Raw genomic sequence first — 18,541 nt, forward strand, 5'->3', positions numbered from 1 at the left:
TTAAACAAAAATAACTTATTTCGGAATAAAAAGTTACAGGGCCTAAATAAAGGCCTAATTTATCATACTCACCCCTAGACAACCACCCAAAATTTCTACCTTATTTGAAAAGAGGTCAAATAAATTGGGATTGGTTAGTTTATAAATCAAAACAAAAACAAACAAGACACAAGGTTTCTGTTTTTGTTCATTTGTCCTCAGTTTTTAAAAACAACAGTACTAACTAGAATCTAATAACAAATCAAACCCACACACAGCAGTCCAATGGAGAGTTACAACGTTCCTGGCTTTACTCTCTGGGAAAAGCCCTGGTCTGTTCCCATTCCTATTGGTCCGGCCGGAATGCTACGCTGCGGGCGGGCTGCGGGCGGCGCTGCTGAGCTGGAGTCACCTGTTGCTTGGCTGCACTTAGGGGACGGAGGCTCACAAGGTGACAGTCTCACCAGTGTTGTTCTAGCCCCAGAGGCAGGATGACACGAGCAAGGCACTCATTTCAGGCACAAAATTTAAGGGGTGCCCCCAAACTCAATAACCAACATACTATTTTAATGCAGTATTTTTTGAACATCAAAACCAATGTAAAACATCCACAATGAACTAAGTATCCAAACTGTTCAGGACAGGATTCAACCCCGTACTTGCTCAATTCCGCTTACTTCCCTCACCCTAGTCTCAGTCCTTGGGTAATCCTTCTTTAAGATTTTGGTATTTTATTCGTCATGGAGTTTGCATTGTATTTTAAATACTGCATTGAAACGGTATCTATCTCCATCACTGAGGTCTTCAGTGCCCCTTAAAGTTCTGTACCAGAGGGGAGCGCTCATCTCATAAAAGTTCCAGCCCCGCCCAGAAATACGCACATCCCCTCTTCTGGAACCTACCTCCTTTAGCCTCGGTGCTGCCTGAAAACCATTCTATTTTCAAATAAAAGCCCAAGAATTAACAGCCATAGGAAATGATTAAATCAACAGACTATCAGATTTGAAAAATGAGTGACTTTCAAGTCTGCTGAGGAGAGAGGAAACTTTCTAAACAGTTCCAATGAAGGGGACAGTCTTGACAGGATTTGTTACCAAGGGGACACGGGATGACAACTTTCCTGATTGGGCAGAAGCAACATACAGCAATTACAGGTCCCCAACACACACACACACACACACACACACACACACACACACACACACACACACGCCCACGTCCGGTTTAGAGCAAATGTGGGGATGATATTCCATGAGATGGGTTAGGAGGACATACCTCAAAAGAGAAATCCACATACAGAAAAATAGCCCCAATTAACACTCTGGACACTTAAGTACACTTATTCCCCTTCTTCATATGCACCCAGGAGTGTATACAATTGCATAGTTGATTTTTTTTTCCCCCAGAAGAAAAAAAGAAAGAAAGAAAAAGGAAAATTGGCCCAGGATAGGTCCTCCAATTTAAAGCTCTTAGAAATGGTGCTGGCCAGAGCAAAGGCTGTCCAGACTTGTGCTTTGTGCAAAATGCAAAGGAGCTCCCCCTTCTGTGTCCGTAGACCCATTCCCACCCTTTGGGGGAAAGGGCTGAGTCAGGGAAAGGGGGAGACCCAAAGACAGATCAGCTCATTGGGACCATCTGTGATCTGTGGTTACAGTTCACTAAAATATATTTCTCTAACTACCTTTTTATAAATTGCCCCTAACCCCTACCCCCGTGTTTCAACATCAATCCTATTATCAAAAATATGTCTTCTTACAAAGTGGTTTTTTTTTCTTATTTTAATAAACTAACCACAGATTAAGGTCAGCTATGGCTTAACAAAAGAAGCCGGGATGTTAAGTTCATTCTCCAAAAATAGAGAGGAAGGAGAAAGAATCAATTAAATAGGAAGAAAAAAAATCATTTTTTAAAATGTTTTTGCTCACTGGGGTCTTTTTGTTTGTTTCTTTTCCTTAAAAAAAAAAATAAAGTAAGTTGCTTTCTACAGAAGCACAGCAGAGAGGATGGTAGCGCTCCATTTAGGTTTTTGGTTTTGTCTGAAACAGTCTGGTCGAAGGTCTGTCCCGCTCCCGCCCCTCCCAGGGCGCACTCACACCCCAATGTGTGGTTATTGCTAAGCAGTTATGAAAGATCACCTGTGCACCCACTCACCTGGAGAAGGTTCAGCCCACACAGCTGCTCTTCTCGTCACTCTTCCCTCCCCTGAGGGAACTTTCTTTTTAATAAAATTAAAGTCGTTAAAAAAAAAATCACAATCTTAACTTAGCTAAGCTCAGCCCTCAAAAAGGATGAGGAAAAGATAGGGGGCAATCAGCAATCTCCTCTCAGACTAGAACAGATGACAGATGGCTATTTAGAAGGATATAGAACTTGAGAGGAAAAGGATTCCCCTTTTAAGTTCTTCCCTTTCCCATCTCAATAAACGGATTTCAACTAACCCCCTCCTAATAAGCACCCGTGAGCACACATTACTGCCTTGTCCTTCCAGATCCTTCAGGAGGAAGAATTTATCCAATCCTAATTTCTACCTTAATTCAAATCAATAGCAAATCTAATTCCCAAGCTTCCCTCCACACTCCCAACTCCACCGTCATGTGCTTTTTTCCAACCTACAAGAACTTTGGTCTGTTTTTTCTTTTATTGACTGAGAACCTCCTTGGCCTGCTCCTGCCCCGGACTTCTGCCCACCTCCCCACCCCCACACACTAAGCCTTCCCCTCATTTCCCTTAGGTCCTGGGGTGTACCCAAGCAGTTAGGAGACAGAGTCACCATCTCCCCCCTTGTACCTCCTCAGTCCCATCAAGACTGACAAAGGACTAGCGCGGCCCCCCAGGCACCGTCCAGCCCGGACTGCTCTTGCCAGCCTGGCAGCTCTCCAGCACACACACTTCCAAAGTTTCTAGCCAGGCTCCCACCAACATTACTGCATTTGCCCCATCTGCATGGGGGCTGGGTCTTGAGGAGCCAATTAGTTGAGCTTAACTCTTTGTTTAGTCCCCCTTGCCCTCCGAGGTCCCCCCACTCAGAACCTGTGCACCAGCAGCTCCCCGCCCGGTTCGCGCTCCCTCCTCCTCAGTTCTTCCCTGTAACAGCAGGAGCAGAAGTTGTTCGTCTCAGGGTGGCCGTAGAAGCTGCAGTTCGGCTGTTTGCATTTGGTCTGGGTTGGAGGAAGCCCCCGGGGACCTCCAGCCCATCCATCTGGCTCAGGGGGCTCTCTGTAGCCGTTGCTATAGGAATCGGCCACACGGAAGGGGGGTGGTAACAATGCGCCCCTGTGAACGCCATCCTTGCAGTGACTGCCTGGCTCCAGAGCCGGCATGCAGTCCTGATGGGGGTAGGGTCGCCCTGGAGGGCACTGTCTGGGGAAGGTGGCGTATGGTGGTAGGCCCCCCCCACAAGGACCCCCGGCCAGCTGCCTCCGGGGCTCCTGGCAGTGGACTCCAGCCCCAGCAGGGCGAGGGATTGTAAAGCCCCCAGGGTAGCCAGCAGAGAATGCCACTGCCTTGGACTCTGCTGGGGGGGCGGTCAGCAACTCCTCCCCGCCATCTGGCTCTGGCTTCTTGGCTGGAGGAGGCCCACTCCCCACTCCTCCGTTCAGGACCTTCCTTTCTGTCTCCTTCTGCTTCTGCTCCGCCAGGAATCTCTCCTCAGCATCAGAGAGGTAGCGCTGGATCATCTCCTCCTGATACTGATGGCGGTGGCCCATCTTCAGGGTCCCGACAAAGATAAACCTCCCCTCCCCCTGCATGGCAGTCCTGACCATGCTCAAGCTTTGCGTCACCTCCTGGCTATACTTGCTCCCTCCGTTACTGACAGACTCCGATGCGGGCTTCTCAGACACGGGCCCATCCCCCGCTGCCTCCTCCTTGCCCCCCTTCCAGCTCCTCAGTGAGCTCTTCTTCTTCTTCTCCAGTGTCTCGGTGCCGCTGCTCCCCGCCGACCCTGTCCCCACCCCACCAGGCTTAGAGCCCTTGCTGTGCATCAGGCCCCCCATGTTCTTCTTGAGCTTGCTGCCCAAGGTTTTGCCAAAGCTGCCCAGCTTGTTGGCCACAGAATCTGCTCTCTTCTTGTCTTTCTCCCGACCTCGCTTCGACTTCTCTTTCCGCTTGCTGCCCTCATTGCTCGTAGAACTGCTGCCAACTGACTCCTTGTCTGATTCCCCAGACTCGGGAGTGGACCGGGGCTCGTCTCCGGCTGAGGCTGTGGGGGACTCAGGCTGTGCCAGGGGAGCCTGCAGGACGTAAGAACAGGGTTAACGGCTGTCCCCTGGGCTGAGCGGAGGGAAGTCCCCTCTACCCATCCATCTGGTTCACAGGGCCTGCTGCAGCGCTGTTACAGGAATGAGCCCCGTGGAAAAGGGCTGATAACACCCCTGTGCACTCCATCCCTGGAGTGCCTGCCTAGTGCCAGCAAAGGGCCCTTGTCGTGGGGAAGGGTCACCCAGGAGGGCACTGTCCTTCCCCAGCTCCAGTCAGCTCTTCCACAGACCAGGGAAAGATATATCTAATACCTAACTTTTATCTCACCCCTTAACTCCCTTCTGTAATAAGGAGATAACAAAATGAAGCCTGACGTTCTTCTAGAGCAATGGAGCAACTATGTAATACAGGACGTCTAGGTAAGGAGGGAGAACATTCTATAGATACTAGAATATCCTTTATTATAAATTTTTCTCTGTCTTTCTTTTTTTTAAAGATTTTATTTATTTGACGGAGAGAGCATAAGCCGGGGGACTGGCAGGCAGAGGGAGCGGGAGAAGCAGGCTCCCCGCTGAGCAGGGAGCCTGACACAGGGCTCAATCCCAGGATCCCGGGATCATGACCTGAACCGAAGGCAGACACTTAACCAACTGAGCCACTCAGGTGCCCCTATTACAAATTTCTCTATGCCTGGGGCGCCTGGGTGGCTCAGATGGTTGGGCGTCTGCCTTCAGCTCAGGTCATGGTCTCCAGGTTCTGGGATGGAGCCCCATTGTCGGGCTCCCAGCTCACCAGGCCGTCTTTTGGGCCTCATCTGATATTTTCCAGTTCTTCCTAACTTAGCATCATCAGCTACTACTCACAAGACCACCGCCAAATCTCCCTGTCGCCCCCGTCGCTGACAACGACGTACAAGGGTGGGGTCGGAGAAGTCCTCACCTGTGCGTCAGAGGACACTGGGATCCACTTCACATTCATGTAGCCATGCAGCAGATGCAATTTCACCTCTAGGGACAGGATTACACTGTGAAGAGGAGAGAGAAAGAATTAAAAACATCCATGACCTTTAAAAAGCAAAGTGTGTGATTCAGTTGGGAGGTAGGATGGGAGAGGGCTACGGACAAGGTTGGGTCTGAATTACAGCTCCACCAACTAGTACTAAGCTTTATGACCTTGAGGCAAGTCACGTCACCCTCCCTGAAATTCAGCTGGGGTTGATAATGGGCATAGATAATATCTACCCTGTAAGGGTTGTTGTGAAGATTAAAATAGTATTGGAAAGGACCCAGCATACTGTCTGGAAAACAGGAAATACTTACTGAACAGTAGCCATTATTGTTGCTGGTGTAAATATTATTAAGAGGGGACTTTTGATATTTAGGTGAGAACTTATTTTAAAAGCATTTTAAAAGCCATAAATTCTGAGTTTTTAAATCAAACCCTCTCAATTGGATCCCAGTGTCAGGAGCCCAAAGAAGGAAACACTGGGTAAGAGGTGAGGAAGGAGCTTTTATATTCATACCCTCTTTTTTTTTTTTTTTTTTTAAGATTTTATTTATTTATTTGACAGAGAGAGAGAGACAGTCAGCGAGAGAGGGAACACAAGCAGGGGGAGTGGGAGAGGAAGAAGCAGGCTCCCAGCGGAGCAGGGAGCCCGAAGCGGGGCTTGATCCCAGAACACCAGGATCACGCCCTGAGCCGAAGGCAGACGCTTAACGACTGAGCCACCCAGGCGCCCCTATATCCGTACCCTCTTTGTAGGAAGCTGTGGAAGGCACAGGTGGAGGACTAAACCTGCTTTGGGAGGCGGCAGGGAGTGGGGCTGGCAGAAAGAACAAATTTTTCTTGCTATTTAAATTCAGAAAGGCAACAATCCAAAGCAAACTAACTACTTTGGTCAATTATTTAAACCCCCCCAACCCCAGCCCATGGAGTGCCTGGTTGGCTTAGTCAGTAAAGCATGGAACACCTGATTCTGCAGTTATGAGTTCAAGCCCCATACTGGGTGTAGAGATTACTTAAAAAATAAAATCTTAAAAAAATTTTTTAAATAAATAAAATAAAAACCCTCTTGCTTGGGCTGGGAGAAAAAGTGTGACTTGATTATCTCGATTTTCTGATCACTGTTTTGGAGACTCTGGGATGTATCAGTAGAAGAACAGCCTCATATTTATAAGGAAAGAACAAGCTGCGATCCCAGATTTCCCTCTTTCATGGGGAGAAAAAGCAGCTGCATGCTGCAAGAATCCTGGTGCCCAACCTGTCCCCCATGTCTCCATCTTCCCAAAACACCAGAGCTAGGATGTGACTGTCTTGCCTCTGAGCTGAGGAAGAGTCCCGGGGGAAACGGATGCTGTATGTGGAAGAGACACTTAGCAGGTGGGAAGGCTACGCTGGCCTTACCTGGCCAACCGGACGTTGTCATTGTCATCTTTGCCCCACTCCCAGCCCTTTCCAGGGTCCACAGCAAAGTGCAAGGGCAGCAGCTTATGCTCTGAATCTGTAAGCGGGATCACAGCTGGGGAGGAAGAAACATGTCATCAAGGAGTCTCCTTAAGGAGAGAGGAAGGCAACCAAACACAAACTGACTTCACGAAAAAGGAGGCTGGATCATATCACAGGTCTCAAACTGAGCTCACTCCTCAGTTCGTAATTCACATGTCAATTCACTGGCAACAAAAACAGACAGACTGGTTTTCCCTTACTAGCCAACACACAATTTAGGCCACTGATCTCCATGACTCCCCACCAGTCAGTCAACAAACACTCATGATGTTCCTGCCAGTTAAGGTGGATTCAAAAAAATTCCAAGTCATTATTAAGACAAATACAGCAAAGCATCACTTGGAAGGTTCTATGGCCTTAATAGACACACGCTTTACTCCAGAACAGGGAGCAGCAAATACAGGCAGGCTACAGTGTTTTTCCCCAAAGCTCTTTGTCAAAATGTATTGATTTAAATTTAAAAGCCCTGCTGGATCTTTAGCTTAGTAAAACAGTGTCAGCGTGCACTGTGTAGGCTTGCATGCCACTTAATTCTTCCCTACTACACCCTCTCCCACCTCCGTTTTTCCAAATGAAAATAAAGTAGACCAAAAGACACCAAAGACACCAACATTGCATTCAGCACCTTGTTCCTTGGCATTCTCCTTCTGCTCCATGGACACAAGTGCAGAAAAGTGGGCCTGATCGTAGGCGAGCACCAGAGGGGAGCGGTGACACTGGCTGGCTGGGACCTCCAAGGGCAGATAGATTCCCCCAAAGGGAATAGGGGCAAATGCTGCAGCAAACCACAAAGACTGTTATTCAGGATGTGTTCTTGCCTACAGGGTAATCCCCACACCACACTATACCAAGTGAGTTCCCCCCTTTCACACGCTCTAATCCCTGGTTAATCATTCTTTCTTAAGAAGCCTCATCAATTAACCCCAACTGCTTTGCCCTTGATCTCTTGAGAATCTGGCATTGTTCTAATGTACACCTTGTTTCTCCCCAAGGGTCCATATAGCCCTTTCCTTCCCTCCTCCCAGTGCTTAGCCCAAGGCTCTGCAAACAGAAGGTGCTCAGGGCAGGGAGGAGTCACTCACCTTCCCCACCAGAGTCCCTCAGCATGGTATCAGCCACGACGACTATGGGCCTCCTAAGCACATGGGCAAGGACAAAGACGTGGAATTCTTCTAGGCTCTCATATACAGGCTCCTCTGAACTCTCCACCCTAGAGTTGCAGGAGGGGAGAGAGTGGAAGGGGTGCAGTGGAGGGGAGAGGGAGGAAAACCAAACAAGACACCCCTGGAGACCAGTTCCGCAGAGAGGAAAAAGAGGAATGTCCTTTCCTGGTTTTCTAATCTTAAGGCTGCCATGGACATAGCTGATTATTTTATGCTACCGTGGCTATTTCTATTCCCGTTTCAGAGATGGGGAAATCCAAGAAAAGAGATCTGAAGGCCCTGAGGTTCAAGGAGTGTTGGGAATCTGGAGGTAATCCCTCTGTTAAAACCAATCTTGCTCAATAGCCTTCCCCGTTTGCTTTATCCTGTAGCTCGGAACACAACCGTGCAGCCTCACTTCACCTACCACACACATCACGTCCCACAAAAAGAAAAAGAAACAAATTCCTCTTTCTATGTTCCCTTAAGAGCATCTCACCCTCAACCTATCTACCTAGTAGCCCAGTCAGAAACCTGTGAGATAATTACTCTTCTTTATCTCTCACCTGAATAAACCACCTGGCTTGACCGATTCCGTCTCTTGCACGTCTCTTGTATCTACCTCCTCCGGCCTGTCTGCAACCCACCACTCTTGTTTACACCCATGGCCCGTCTCCTGGATTACAACAACTGCACCCAGACTCACTGCCCTCCACTTCATCACCCGCTCTGCTGGCGGTGCGTTCAAGTACACGAATTTGCTCCTGTCACCCGCATACACACAATTCGGTGGCTTCCTGCCCCCTGCAGCAATGTTATTCAACACTGGGATCCTGGTACACATGCAGATTTCTGGGCCATAGCTCAGTCCAGCTCAACTGACTTCTTTGGGGCGGGGTCCCCAAATCTACACTTTAACAAGCCTCCCAGATTATTCTTATGCACAATAAAAAGTCTGGATAGGTTATAATTTTTAACTTTGTATTACAGAAAATTTCAGAATTTTAAACATTATATCTAAACTAGAAACTAGAAAGAATATTATACCTAAACTCACGTATCCATCACTCAGCCTCAACAATTATAAAACACATGGTCAATGTCGTTTCACCTAGACCTTGATCTATTTCCCTATTTGCCCCCACCCCACCCCACCACATTATTTTGAATCAAATCCTAGACATCATTTCATCCATAAATTTTTCAGTTTCTATCTCTAAAAAAATAAAGGACTCCTTTTAAAAACAACCACACAACCATTAGTATCACACTTCAAAAAAAACTAACAATTAAACACATAGACACTGTTCACGTTTCCCCAACTGTCTTATAAATGTCTGTACGTTCCCACTCATTGATTTGTTTAAGTGTCTTTAAACTTAGATTCCCTCTCCCTTTTTATTTTCCTTGCAATATATTTATTGAGAAAACGGAGTCATGTCCTGCAGTTTCTCAAAGTCTGGATAGGATACGATTTTAATTCCTCAGCCTGGTACAACAGAACCTTCAGCATGGCACACAAAACTGGTTATCTGCCTCGTCTAGCCACATACTCTGTATTCTGGCAATGCCCAACTACTTGTAGTTCCTAGAATATACCATGCTGTTACACCCTTCTGTGCCCTTGCCATGGTCCCTCTCTTTCCTTCTAACATCCTCTTAGCACGAAGTTCTTTGGACACTGAGGACTCAGTAAAGATTACTTCCTACTCCCCCCACTTAGCCATACTTACCCACCACAGTTGGCTCCATTGGTACCTAGATGCATGCGGGGTTCGCTTGAGGCAAGCTTGATCAACTCATTCCATTCCTTCTGCCATTCGTCCTCTGTGTACACCAGCCCTGACTACATGAAAGACAGGCAGGGGAGACCAAGCAGTTAGAGGCGAGGTTCACGAGGCAGCAGCTATTCCAACCCACTCACATTGCCCCTCTCCCTAGTCTCTTAGCACTTGGCTTACAATGGGTACCACAAAGTCAAATCTCTTCTCCCTTTCCTAGTCAAGTTTCACAAAAAGAATAGTCCACGATCTCTCTCACACTTCTTTTTCCTCCATTCTTTTCCAGCCCATTTCAGCCTGGCTTCTTTTTCTGTCCTCCACCCTACACCCCTTCCCCACTTCCACCACTTCACATAACTGACTCTGGCAAAGAACAATGACCTTCTAATTGCCAAATTCAGTTGACTCTTTGGTTCTCGTCTCTCTTAGTCTTCATGCAGCATTTCAACTCCTCATTAAACTTCCTTCTCCTTCAGTTTCTGCAACACCACTTTCTCCTATCCCTCTTAACTCTGTCCACCCTAACAATATTGGTTTGTGTCAACAACATTAGCCTCCTTGGCTCCTTCTGATGATCTCCTCTACTGCCACCTGTATGCTCAGGACTCTAAAATCTCCCTCTCCATCCCAGACCTCCTCTTACTCTCTGTATTCACATCCAGCTGCCTACGGAAGATTGCCAGCTGCCCACGACTGCCTCAAACTCTATACAGTCAAAATTGAACTCCTACCTCTTTTAAAACCCACCCTTCTTCCTATATTCCTGCCTTAGTGAGTAGGGCTGAATATCACCCAAACACCCAAGCTAGAAACAAGGGACTTACTGAAGACTCCTCTCCTTTTACCCACTCCACACCTGGATTCCTTAGTCAACAATTATTAAGCATGAACTACTGCACTGGACCCTTAACTAGTTTTACTACTTCCAGTCATGCATTCCTCTGATCTACTTTCACAATGTTACCAGAAAGATTTTTCTAAAATTAAAATCTGATGTCTGCTTCCTGCTACCAATTATTCTAAGAACCATCATGACCTGGGGCACCTGGGTGGCTCAGTCGGTTAAGCGTCTGCCTTCAGCTCAGGTCACGATCTCACGGTCCTGTTATCGAGTCCCACATCGGGCTCCCTGCTCAGCGCTGAGCAGAGAATCTGCTTCTCCCTCTGCCCACCAGCCCCCCGCCTTGCTCGTGCTCGCTCGCTCTCTCTCAAATATAATAAAATCTATTAAAAAAAAAAAAGAACGATCATGACCTATTAGATATAGTTCAAAATCCTTTAGTGTAGCATACAAAGTCTACTTCCTGGCCCCTACCCACCTCTCTAATACATCATTTAATTAGCTGTAGTTCCCTGAATGCACGGAGTTGCTTTATACTTGAGCTTTTGTCTAGCTTGTTCCTTCTGCTTGGAGCAGCCCACTTCCTATCCACCTGATGAACAATTTCTCAACTTGTCAGGAGAGAACTCAAGTATCTTTTCTATGCAGCCTTTCCTAAACCTTCCTGGTAGACCCACTCCTTCCTTTGTGCCCTCCCTCCTCAACTGCTATACAGACTTTATCACAGTACCAAAGTAACCTGTTACTTCAGAACAGTTATGTATTTACATGTCCATCTCCTACTCCTACCCTTAAGGGCCAGGACCATGTTTCAGGCAATACACTAGTACCTATGATGGGATCAGTGATTAATAAATACATGCTGAGTGAAACTATAATTTTTATCAAAGGGATCGGAGAAGTGGTACAATTTAAAAATATCATTTGCCTTTAGGATGTATATGATAATTTGGCAGATAATTTGGCTTACATTACTAGTATTTAAATGAGTTTATACCACCTGAACACATACTAACAGTAGAAAGAATCGCACTGAAAACATAAGGAGCACGAGGAGCAGCTCTAAGAAGTACTGAAGGCTGCTGTAAGCACATTTTACTGTATTTCTTTTTAAGGATTTTATTTATTTATTTGAGAGAGAGCAAGAGAGAGCACGAGCGGGGGACGGGGGCAGAGGGAGAAGCAGACTCCCTGCTGAGCAGGGAGACCTGATGCAGGGCTCGATCCCAGGACCCTGGGATCATGATCTGAGCAAAAGCAGATGCTTAACCAACTGAGCCACCCACATGCCCACATTTTACTTTAATGATAAAAGAATGACAAAGCTATGTTCTCTTTGTAAAATGCTGTAACAAAGCTTTTCAATTAAAAATAAAAAGAACAGGGATGTCTGAGTGGCTCAGTCGGTTAAGCGTCTGCCTTCGGCTCAGGTCACGATCCCAGGGTCCTGGGATCCAGTCCCTCATCGGGCTCCCTGCTCGGCGGGAGCCTGCTTCTGCCTCTGCCTGCAGCTCTCCCTGCTTGTGCTCTCTCTGACAAATAAATAAAATCTTTGAAAAATAAAGTAAAATAAAAAAATAAACAGAACAATGCACAGGCAGTATGTACTGACGGGGTACTCTGGTCACTCTGTCTTCCTCTCACCTATTTCAGCTTCCTGTTTTCATACACACAGCCACTAGGTGGCGTACCCTTCCAGCCTGAAAAAGTCCTTACTGGGTTGATTCTGTTGTTTATTTATTTAAACAATCTCTACACCCAAGGTGGGGCTCAAATTCATCACTCCCAAGTCAAGAGCCTTATGCTCTACCTACTGAGCCAGCCAGGCGCCCCATCCTGATTGGGTTTGACCACTAATTTCAACACAAAACAAGAAGGCTTGGGAAATCAAACCAATTTAGTTCTTGTGGTGTTTGGTCCTGATTAAAAGCAGCCCCCCAGTCCTTCATGCCTCCCTCCATTCCCATGACCAAGGTGCACTATAATGCTATAAATAGTCTCAACTAAAACAATTCTCTACACCACATTTCCAGTATGAACTTCTAAGTGCTGGGCAAAAGGAGTAAAATATTGCTCCTTTGATAGCCACTATTCTCTATGCATGTATTTCCACTGGAGACTTTAAGGGGGAACAGGTGGCTGACCAAGAACAGAACCTGGGTATTTCTGGGTCTCCTGGCTAAATCCATAATAATCTAACCCCACCTTTAAAATAATTGCAATAGCTTAACAGTTGGAATTGGGCATACCTATTCTCTGACTGCTGCTGTCACTTCTACTTAATAGCTGAATGCTCCAGTTCGGCCTTTTCTTGACTCTGGAGTGGTCAAATGTAAGGTTCAGGGAGATGGTGTGAATTCAATAGTGAAGAGGCTGGCTCTAGCTTAAGCAAAAGAAGCTCTCCACAAGGTCCAGCTCAGCTCATCAGGGAGCCATGGTACTTGGCAATAATAAAGAATGCCATTTACTTGGCCTTGCCCCTGTGTAGTTATTTCCCTCAGGACTCCTCTGGGGCAGATTAGCTGATCAAAGACACCATTCTGATCTTAATACCATCCTAATTTTAACAATTGGGTTCTTTGTTTTTAAGAGAGAAACAAGACACATTCTGTCTTATTTTAATCTTCAGGATATAAAATTCTAATAATTAAAAAAAAACCTCTTAGTTCTATATAATAGCCAGTTAAGATAGAGCAATAAAAGGGGACAAGAAAGAAGATGGAAAGAAAAAGGGAAGTTTCCGAAGAGACAGTCCATTTTTATGCCAGAGCACCCAGCCATATACATGGCAAAAAAAAAACCCAGATACACACAAACAGCACAAGATAAACAGAGCAGAGAGAGAGAGAACCAGGGGAAAAAGAAAGAGGGAGACCTGTTATCTTTCTATGTAAATGTACAGTGTCATTATTAACGTGAGGGGTGGGTAAACTCTTATTGCTCCACCATAACTGCAGACAGTAAATCTTTCAGGCTTTGTGGGCTGTATGCAACTACTCTATTCTGCTGCTGTTCTAGTCTACACGAGGAAAGCACTTAACACAAACAAACATACAGAAATGAATGGGCAGGGCTATGTTCCAATAAATTTTTTTTTTTTTTTTTTTTTACAAAACTGTTGGTGGGATTTGTCCCACCGGCCATAGTTGGCTCAACCTGTTATGGAGATGAAAAGTACAAACAGTCCACTGTTACCTTCTTATACAAAAGCAGTCTCAACATCTGCTAAACCCCATTCAAACTCAATTTAACAGGCATGTTTTTAAAATTTTAAACAGAGTGTATGAAAAGCAAATAGTACATACAGCCAACAAAATTCTTAAGCATTTACATTTCTATAAGAATTGAAAACATAAGTCCTTAAAAATTGGTCTAGCCTTATTATAAACAAAAAACCCTAAAACGATACAAAAATCCTGTGGACTTGTCATATCTTATTTTGCAAAAGACGAGTACTGAAGACTTACTGAGCATCTATCAGGTGAGAAGCATAATGTCAGCTGCCTCCTCTATGGTCTCAGCTTCCCACTCTAGTTCTCATGACCATATCAGAAAGGCATGAGCCCTGCAGCGTCTTCTGCATTTTCTACAATTTCCAGGATTACAAGGGGAGTACCACCAATTAAGCACCAGGAGACACAGCCTGCTGGTATGCACTGAGCAGTTCCTGTAGCTAACTCTGGGGGACAAGGTGCTCCCACCCAAACTCCCTCACCTCTTTATTCTGCTGTGTTTGCTGCCACCTCCAGCGCCGTTTTAATGCTTCTTTCTCAGCTCCTTTCTCCATCAGTGCATACAAAGCTTTCCGCAGCACCAAGTCCCGATCATGGAAACCCCACATGCCTGTGGCAAGAAAAACATACCAGGAGGACAGCTTACCTTGACTGACCTTTATTATGATGCACATACCCTAGCATGAAGGAAATCAGGCTGAAGACCAGGTTCAAAGAAATCCCTGTGACTTAGGGGAGAGATACTTAATCATTAGAGAAAACACATTCCTACTCTGGAGGTTCAGAAACTTCAAGAACTTAGAAGTGGGGGATACACTACATCCTACAAACTCCTGACAGAAAGCCCCTTACTCATGAGGCAAGTCTAACAAACTAAAATACAGAGCAGCAGCAGAAAAGATTGGTCTGGCACATGGTAATCAGCATCAAAGCTGGAGGGATGGTTGAAAAATGAGAACTTTTTAAAAATCTAAGGCAAAAAACATATTGAATTACAAGTAAGTTTTATAATTAAAGTAAACAAATCTCACAAAACTGATGAAAACATCTTTTTTATATACCAAAAGAATAAATATTAAGTAGAATGATATACACACATAGTTGTATCCTGCTTACATACTTCCTGCTCAATACTTCTGGGGGGCAGCTCTCAGAGTGGGACCCACGCTAAATCCTGTGTTCTCCATACGTTCTCTGAGTAAGACTGAAAAGCCAGGGCAGGCCTCTCTTCCATCCCCTCCCGCATGCCCATGCACACGCACACACACACGCTGTACGATCACTTCTGCCTAAAATCAAGGTTAGTGGATTAAGTCCTGCACATGAGATTTAATTCTACTGCTTCCTTTCTGAGGGTCCAGAACACCATCTTCAAGGCTCACCCAGAGAGGCAGCATGCAGGAGGCAATTTCCATCGCCGGTAGTTGCCAAAGGAAGCAGCCTCTGGCAGGTAGGGTCCACACTCACCCACCAGTTCAAACGCCCTACAGAAACAGGAGGAAAAGGAGAGGAGCAGATTATTTGTAAAGCCCTTCCCACTTCCCTAGCTCTAAAACAGACTCCAAACTTGCCTCCTCTAGGAAGCCTACCCAGAATAAAACCATCTCTGTTACTCCTTATACCCTCTTCACTTATACCTAGTTGATTAGAATCTGGAGAGCATGACTGGTGAGATCAGCAGTTCTTACATGGGGACCACTGATCTAACCATTATCCAAGGGGACATTTGGCAATATCGGAAATATGTTTGGCTGTCACAACTGGTGGGGGGATGCTACTGGCATCGAGTGGGTAGAGGCCAGAGAGATCACTAAACATAATATAATGTAGCAGGCAGCTCACGCAACAAAGAATTATGTGGTCCTAAATGTCAACAGCGCTGAGATTGAGCAACTCTGGGTTAGATGATGGGGCCACGGTCATTAAGTTGAAATCTGTGTCTGGCTCTGATTCCTTCACTCTGCTCAGGAGACCAGTAAACATCATACAATGAAGCTCAGCACAAATCCATCATCAGTAAAAGAAAAACAACCCAAAGCATGTATTCACAGTGTCACGTAAGTATCATCTGCATATCTGAGCGCATGTCAGCTTGTACGTGGTATGACTTTAAAGACATGAGCAACAAGACAAAGCACATGAAACACCTCAGAAAATGAGTCTCGATTCTGTACAGTCATCCCACAATTGCTGATCCTTTATTCACATGAGGGAAATATTTCATGAATCATGCTTAAAAGTTTTCTTGAATTACTGAAAAGTCGACAGAAAGAAAAACTGGCCTATGATCTCACTAGCCAGATAACTTGCTAACTTTTTAAAAAAGTATAAATAGATGCACACAGTTACTATGATCTCACTAGCCAGATAACTTGCTAACTTTTTAAAAAAGTATAAATAGATGCACACAGTTACTATAAAAAGGTACAAATGAAAAATGAAAGCTTCTTTCCCATGCCTCCACCTCCCAGGCCCTAGTCTTTCTTCTAAGGAAGTTTATTTTATTTTATTTATTTTTTTAAAGATTTTATTTATTTATTTGACACAGAGAGAGAGACAGCCAGCGAGAGAGGGAACACAAGCAGGGGGAGTGGGAGAGGAAGAAGCAGGCTCCCAGCAGAGGAGCCCGATGTGGGGCTCGATCCCAGAACACCGGGATCACGCCCTGAGCCGAAGGCAGACGCTTAACGACTGTGCCACCCAGGCGCCCCATCTTCTAAGGAAGTTTAATACCTGACTAGCTTTTCCCAGATTCCCAGCAGCCTCGTCCCACCATATTAACTAATTTTAACAGTAATTTAAGACAAACACAACTGTAAAGGTAAATAAATCTTCGGGGAAAGGCTCATATAAACAAATGGGACTTTTAAATTAATCACCATTGTACATCATCTATAGTATTGGTTCTTTCTGGTCACAAGGGTGTTCCAGAGCCAATTACAATTCATTTGTATTTTTTTCCCCATGTATGGATTTTTAGATATTGATTCCTGGGCCGTTCATGTGTATATCTGGTTTCCCTTCCATCAAACGGGAAATTTCCAGGGAAAAGTGTCTAATTTGTGTCCCGAAAAGAAGCGCCTAGCTCAGTACATGTTGATCTGACTGACTCTTGACTTTGCAGTCCGCTCCCACACTTAAGACAGGAAGCTACTGGTCAAGGCCAGGCCCTCCACGTGGCTGCCTACAGGAGAAGAGCAGAGGGAAGAGCCGGGGAAAAGGAGTACTCACTGACCTGCCTGTTCCAAGGCAACCAGCATGGACTGTTCAATAAGGTCTCTCTCTATGAAGCTGCGGAAGTCTTCGTTGTACACAGTGAGATCTGGAAGCTGGAAGGCACAGATGGGCATTTCCAGGGGGTGCTCACTGCTCCCCCCACCCCCACCATTGGAGGAGACATGGGACCGGGCCAGGGAAACAATGCTGGAGCTGGCGTGGGAGATGCCCCTAGACAGGCGTTTTTCTGCAATGAGAAACGGAGTTACCTTAGAACATACACAGCCCAGAGAACATTCTACTCATGTGGTGATGGTTACCTCTTGACAAGGGTTACCTCTTCCAGGCAGGGAAAAACTGTGAGTCTAACTAGCTACCAAATTTCCCAACCCTCTTTCTCAATCCAAATACAAGTGGAGAAATATAGAAAGTAGTATTTTTGCAAGCACTTCTATTAGCACCAAATATACATTCCTCTTTCTACCCTTTTTAAAAGAAATTGCCTGAACTTCTCCCCATGGCTGTCTTTTTAAATCTCCATTTCCCAACATAACAGGGACTTATTCATTTGGCAACTTGGTCAGTGTTTGGTAGAAAAAAGAGGGAATAAGGGAAATGGGGTTTCATTTGGCTAGACTGAATCAAATTATCACTCTGATAATTTTCACAGTTTTGGAGAATACAGGAAAGAATTTCCATTATAGAAAATTAATGATAAATCTTACACATCTGTAAACTTTCTTATCTACCATCAATAACATTTCTTTACATTATTTACTACAACTTTTCTAGATTCATATTTATCAGAAATGTACAGGTACAGTCATTCTCACTTAACATGCCAGAGAAAGACAGTAATGTAGACAGTGCCCCAAATTATTTTTTTTTAAGATTTTATTTATATATTTGTCTGAGAGAGAGAGAGAGAGAGTGGGAGCACAAGCAGGGGGAGCAGCAGGCAGAGAGAGAAGCAGGCTCCCCGCTGAGCAAGAAGCCAGATGCGGGCTTCAATCCCAGGACCCCGGGATCATGACCTGAGCCAAAGGCAGACACCCAACCAACTGAGCCACCCAGGCGCCCCATTTCATTTGTTTTGATTACATGGCACTTAAAATTCCCCAGCAGATAGTCTGTGATCATAATCTGCTCAGTGTCATATTATAATTCATTTGCATGACTTGAGTTATATAAAGATTACCAAAAGCTAAAAACTGTGTTGGGAAGTAGTTCTTAATCCAATACTTGCCAGAGATGACAAGCAAAGTAAATCAAGAGCTGTCTAAAGTTATTCTATAGTGATGTTATTTTTTAAACTATTGTTTTTGGTATTTAAAAAGCATCATAAGCCCATGGTAAAAAATCAAAATACTATCCAATGATGTAAAGTATTACAAAGAAATCTCTCCCTTATTTAAAATTTCTGATTCCTTCCCCAGAGGCAACCTTTGGATCCTTCTAGAATTTTTTATGCACATAGAAACACATATAGCTTTGGGCATCTGGGTGGCTCAGTCAGTTAAAGCGAGTGACTCTTGGTTTCAGCTCAGGTCGTGATCTCGAGGTCATGAAATAGAGCCCCACATGTTCTATGCTTAGACTCTCTCTCCCTCTGTCCCTCCCCCTGCTCTCTCTCTAAAACAAACA

At 45.2% G+C, this 18,541-nt stretch overlaps 1 protein-coding gene across 3 annotated transcripts in view; it reads right to left on the reverse strand.

Moving 5' to 3' along the window:
* Positions 1 to 120: 120 nt before the first annotated feature.
* The window catches only part of OTUD7B (OTU deubiquitinase 7B), a 53,311-nt gene continuing 34,890 nt past the window's right edge, over positions 121 to 18,541 (reverse strand). For 2 of the 3 annotated variants that reach the window (XM_034642840.1, XM_034642834.1), the window contains 9 exons: positions 16,917 to 17,144; positions 15,064 to 15,165; positions 14,164 to 14,291; positions 9,560 to 9,672; positions 7,767 to 7,894; positions 7,310 to 7,459; positions 6,583 to 6,697; positions 5,119 to 5,203; positions 121 to 4,211 (listed from right to left, as the gene is read on the reverse strand). In XM_034642840.1, the coding sequence (XP_034498731.1) occupies positions 3,003 to 4,211; positions 5,119 to 5,203; positions 6,583 to 6,697; positions 7,310 to 7,459; positions 7,767 to 7,894; positions 9,560 to 9,672; positions 14,164 to 14,291; positions 15,064 to 15,165; positions 16,917 to 17,144 (2,258 nt within the window). In that variant the 3' untranslated portion in view covers positions 121 to 3,002. The remainder of the gene's footprint in view (positions 4,212 to 5,118; positions 5,204 to 6,582; positions 6,698 to 7,309; positions 7,460 to 7,766; positions 7,895 to 9,559; positions 9,673 to 14,163; positions 14,292 to 15,063; positions 15,166 to 16,916; positions 17,145 to 18,541) is intronic. The other variant, XM_034642845.1, reaches the window with a different exon arrangement.

The sequence above is a fragment of the Ailuropoda melanoleuca genome, chromosome 2 (assembly GCF_002007445.2).
Source record: "Ailuropoda melanoleuca isolate Jingjing chromosome 2, ASM200744v2, whole genome shotgun sequence".
Lineage (NCBI taxonomy): Eukaryota > Metazoa > Chordata > Mammalia > Carnivora > Ursidae > Ailuropoda > Ailuropoda melanoleuca.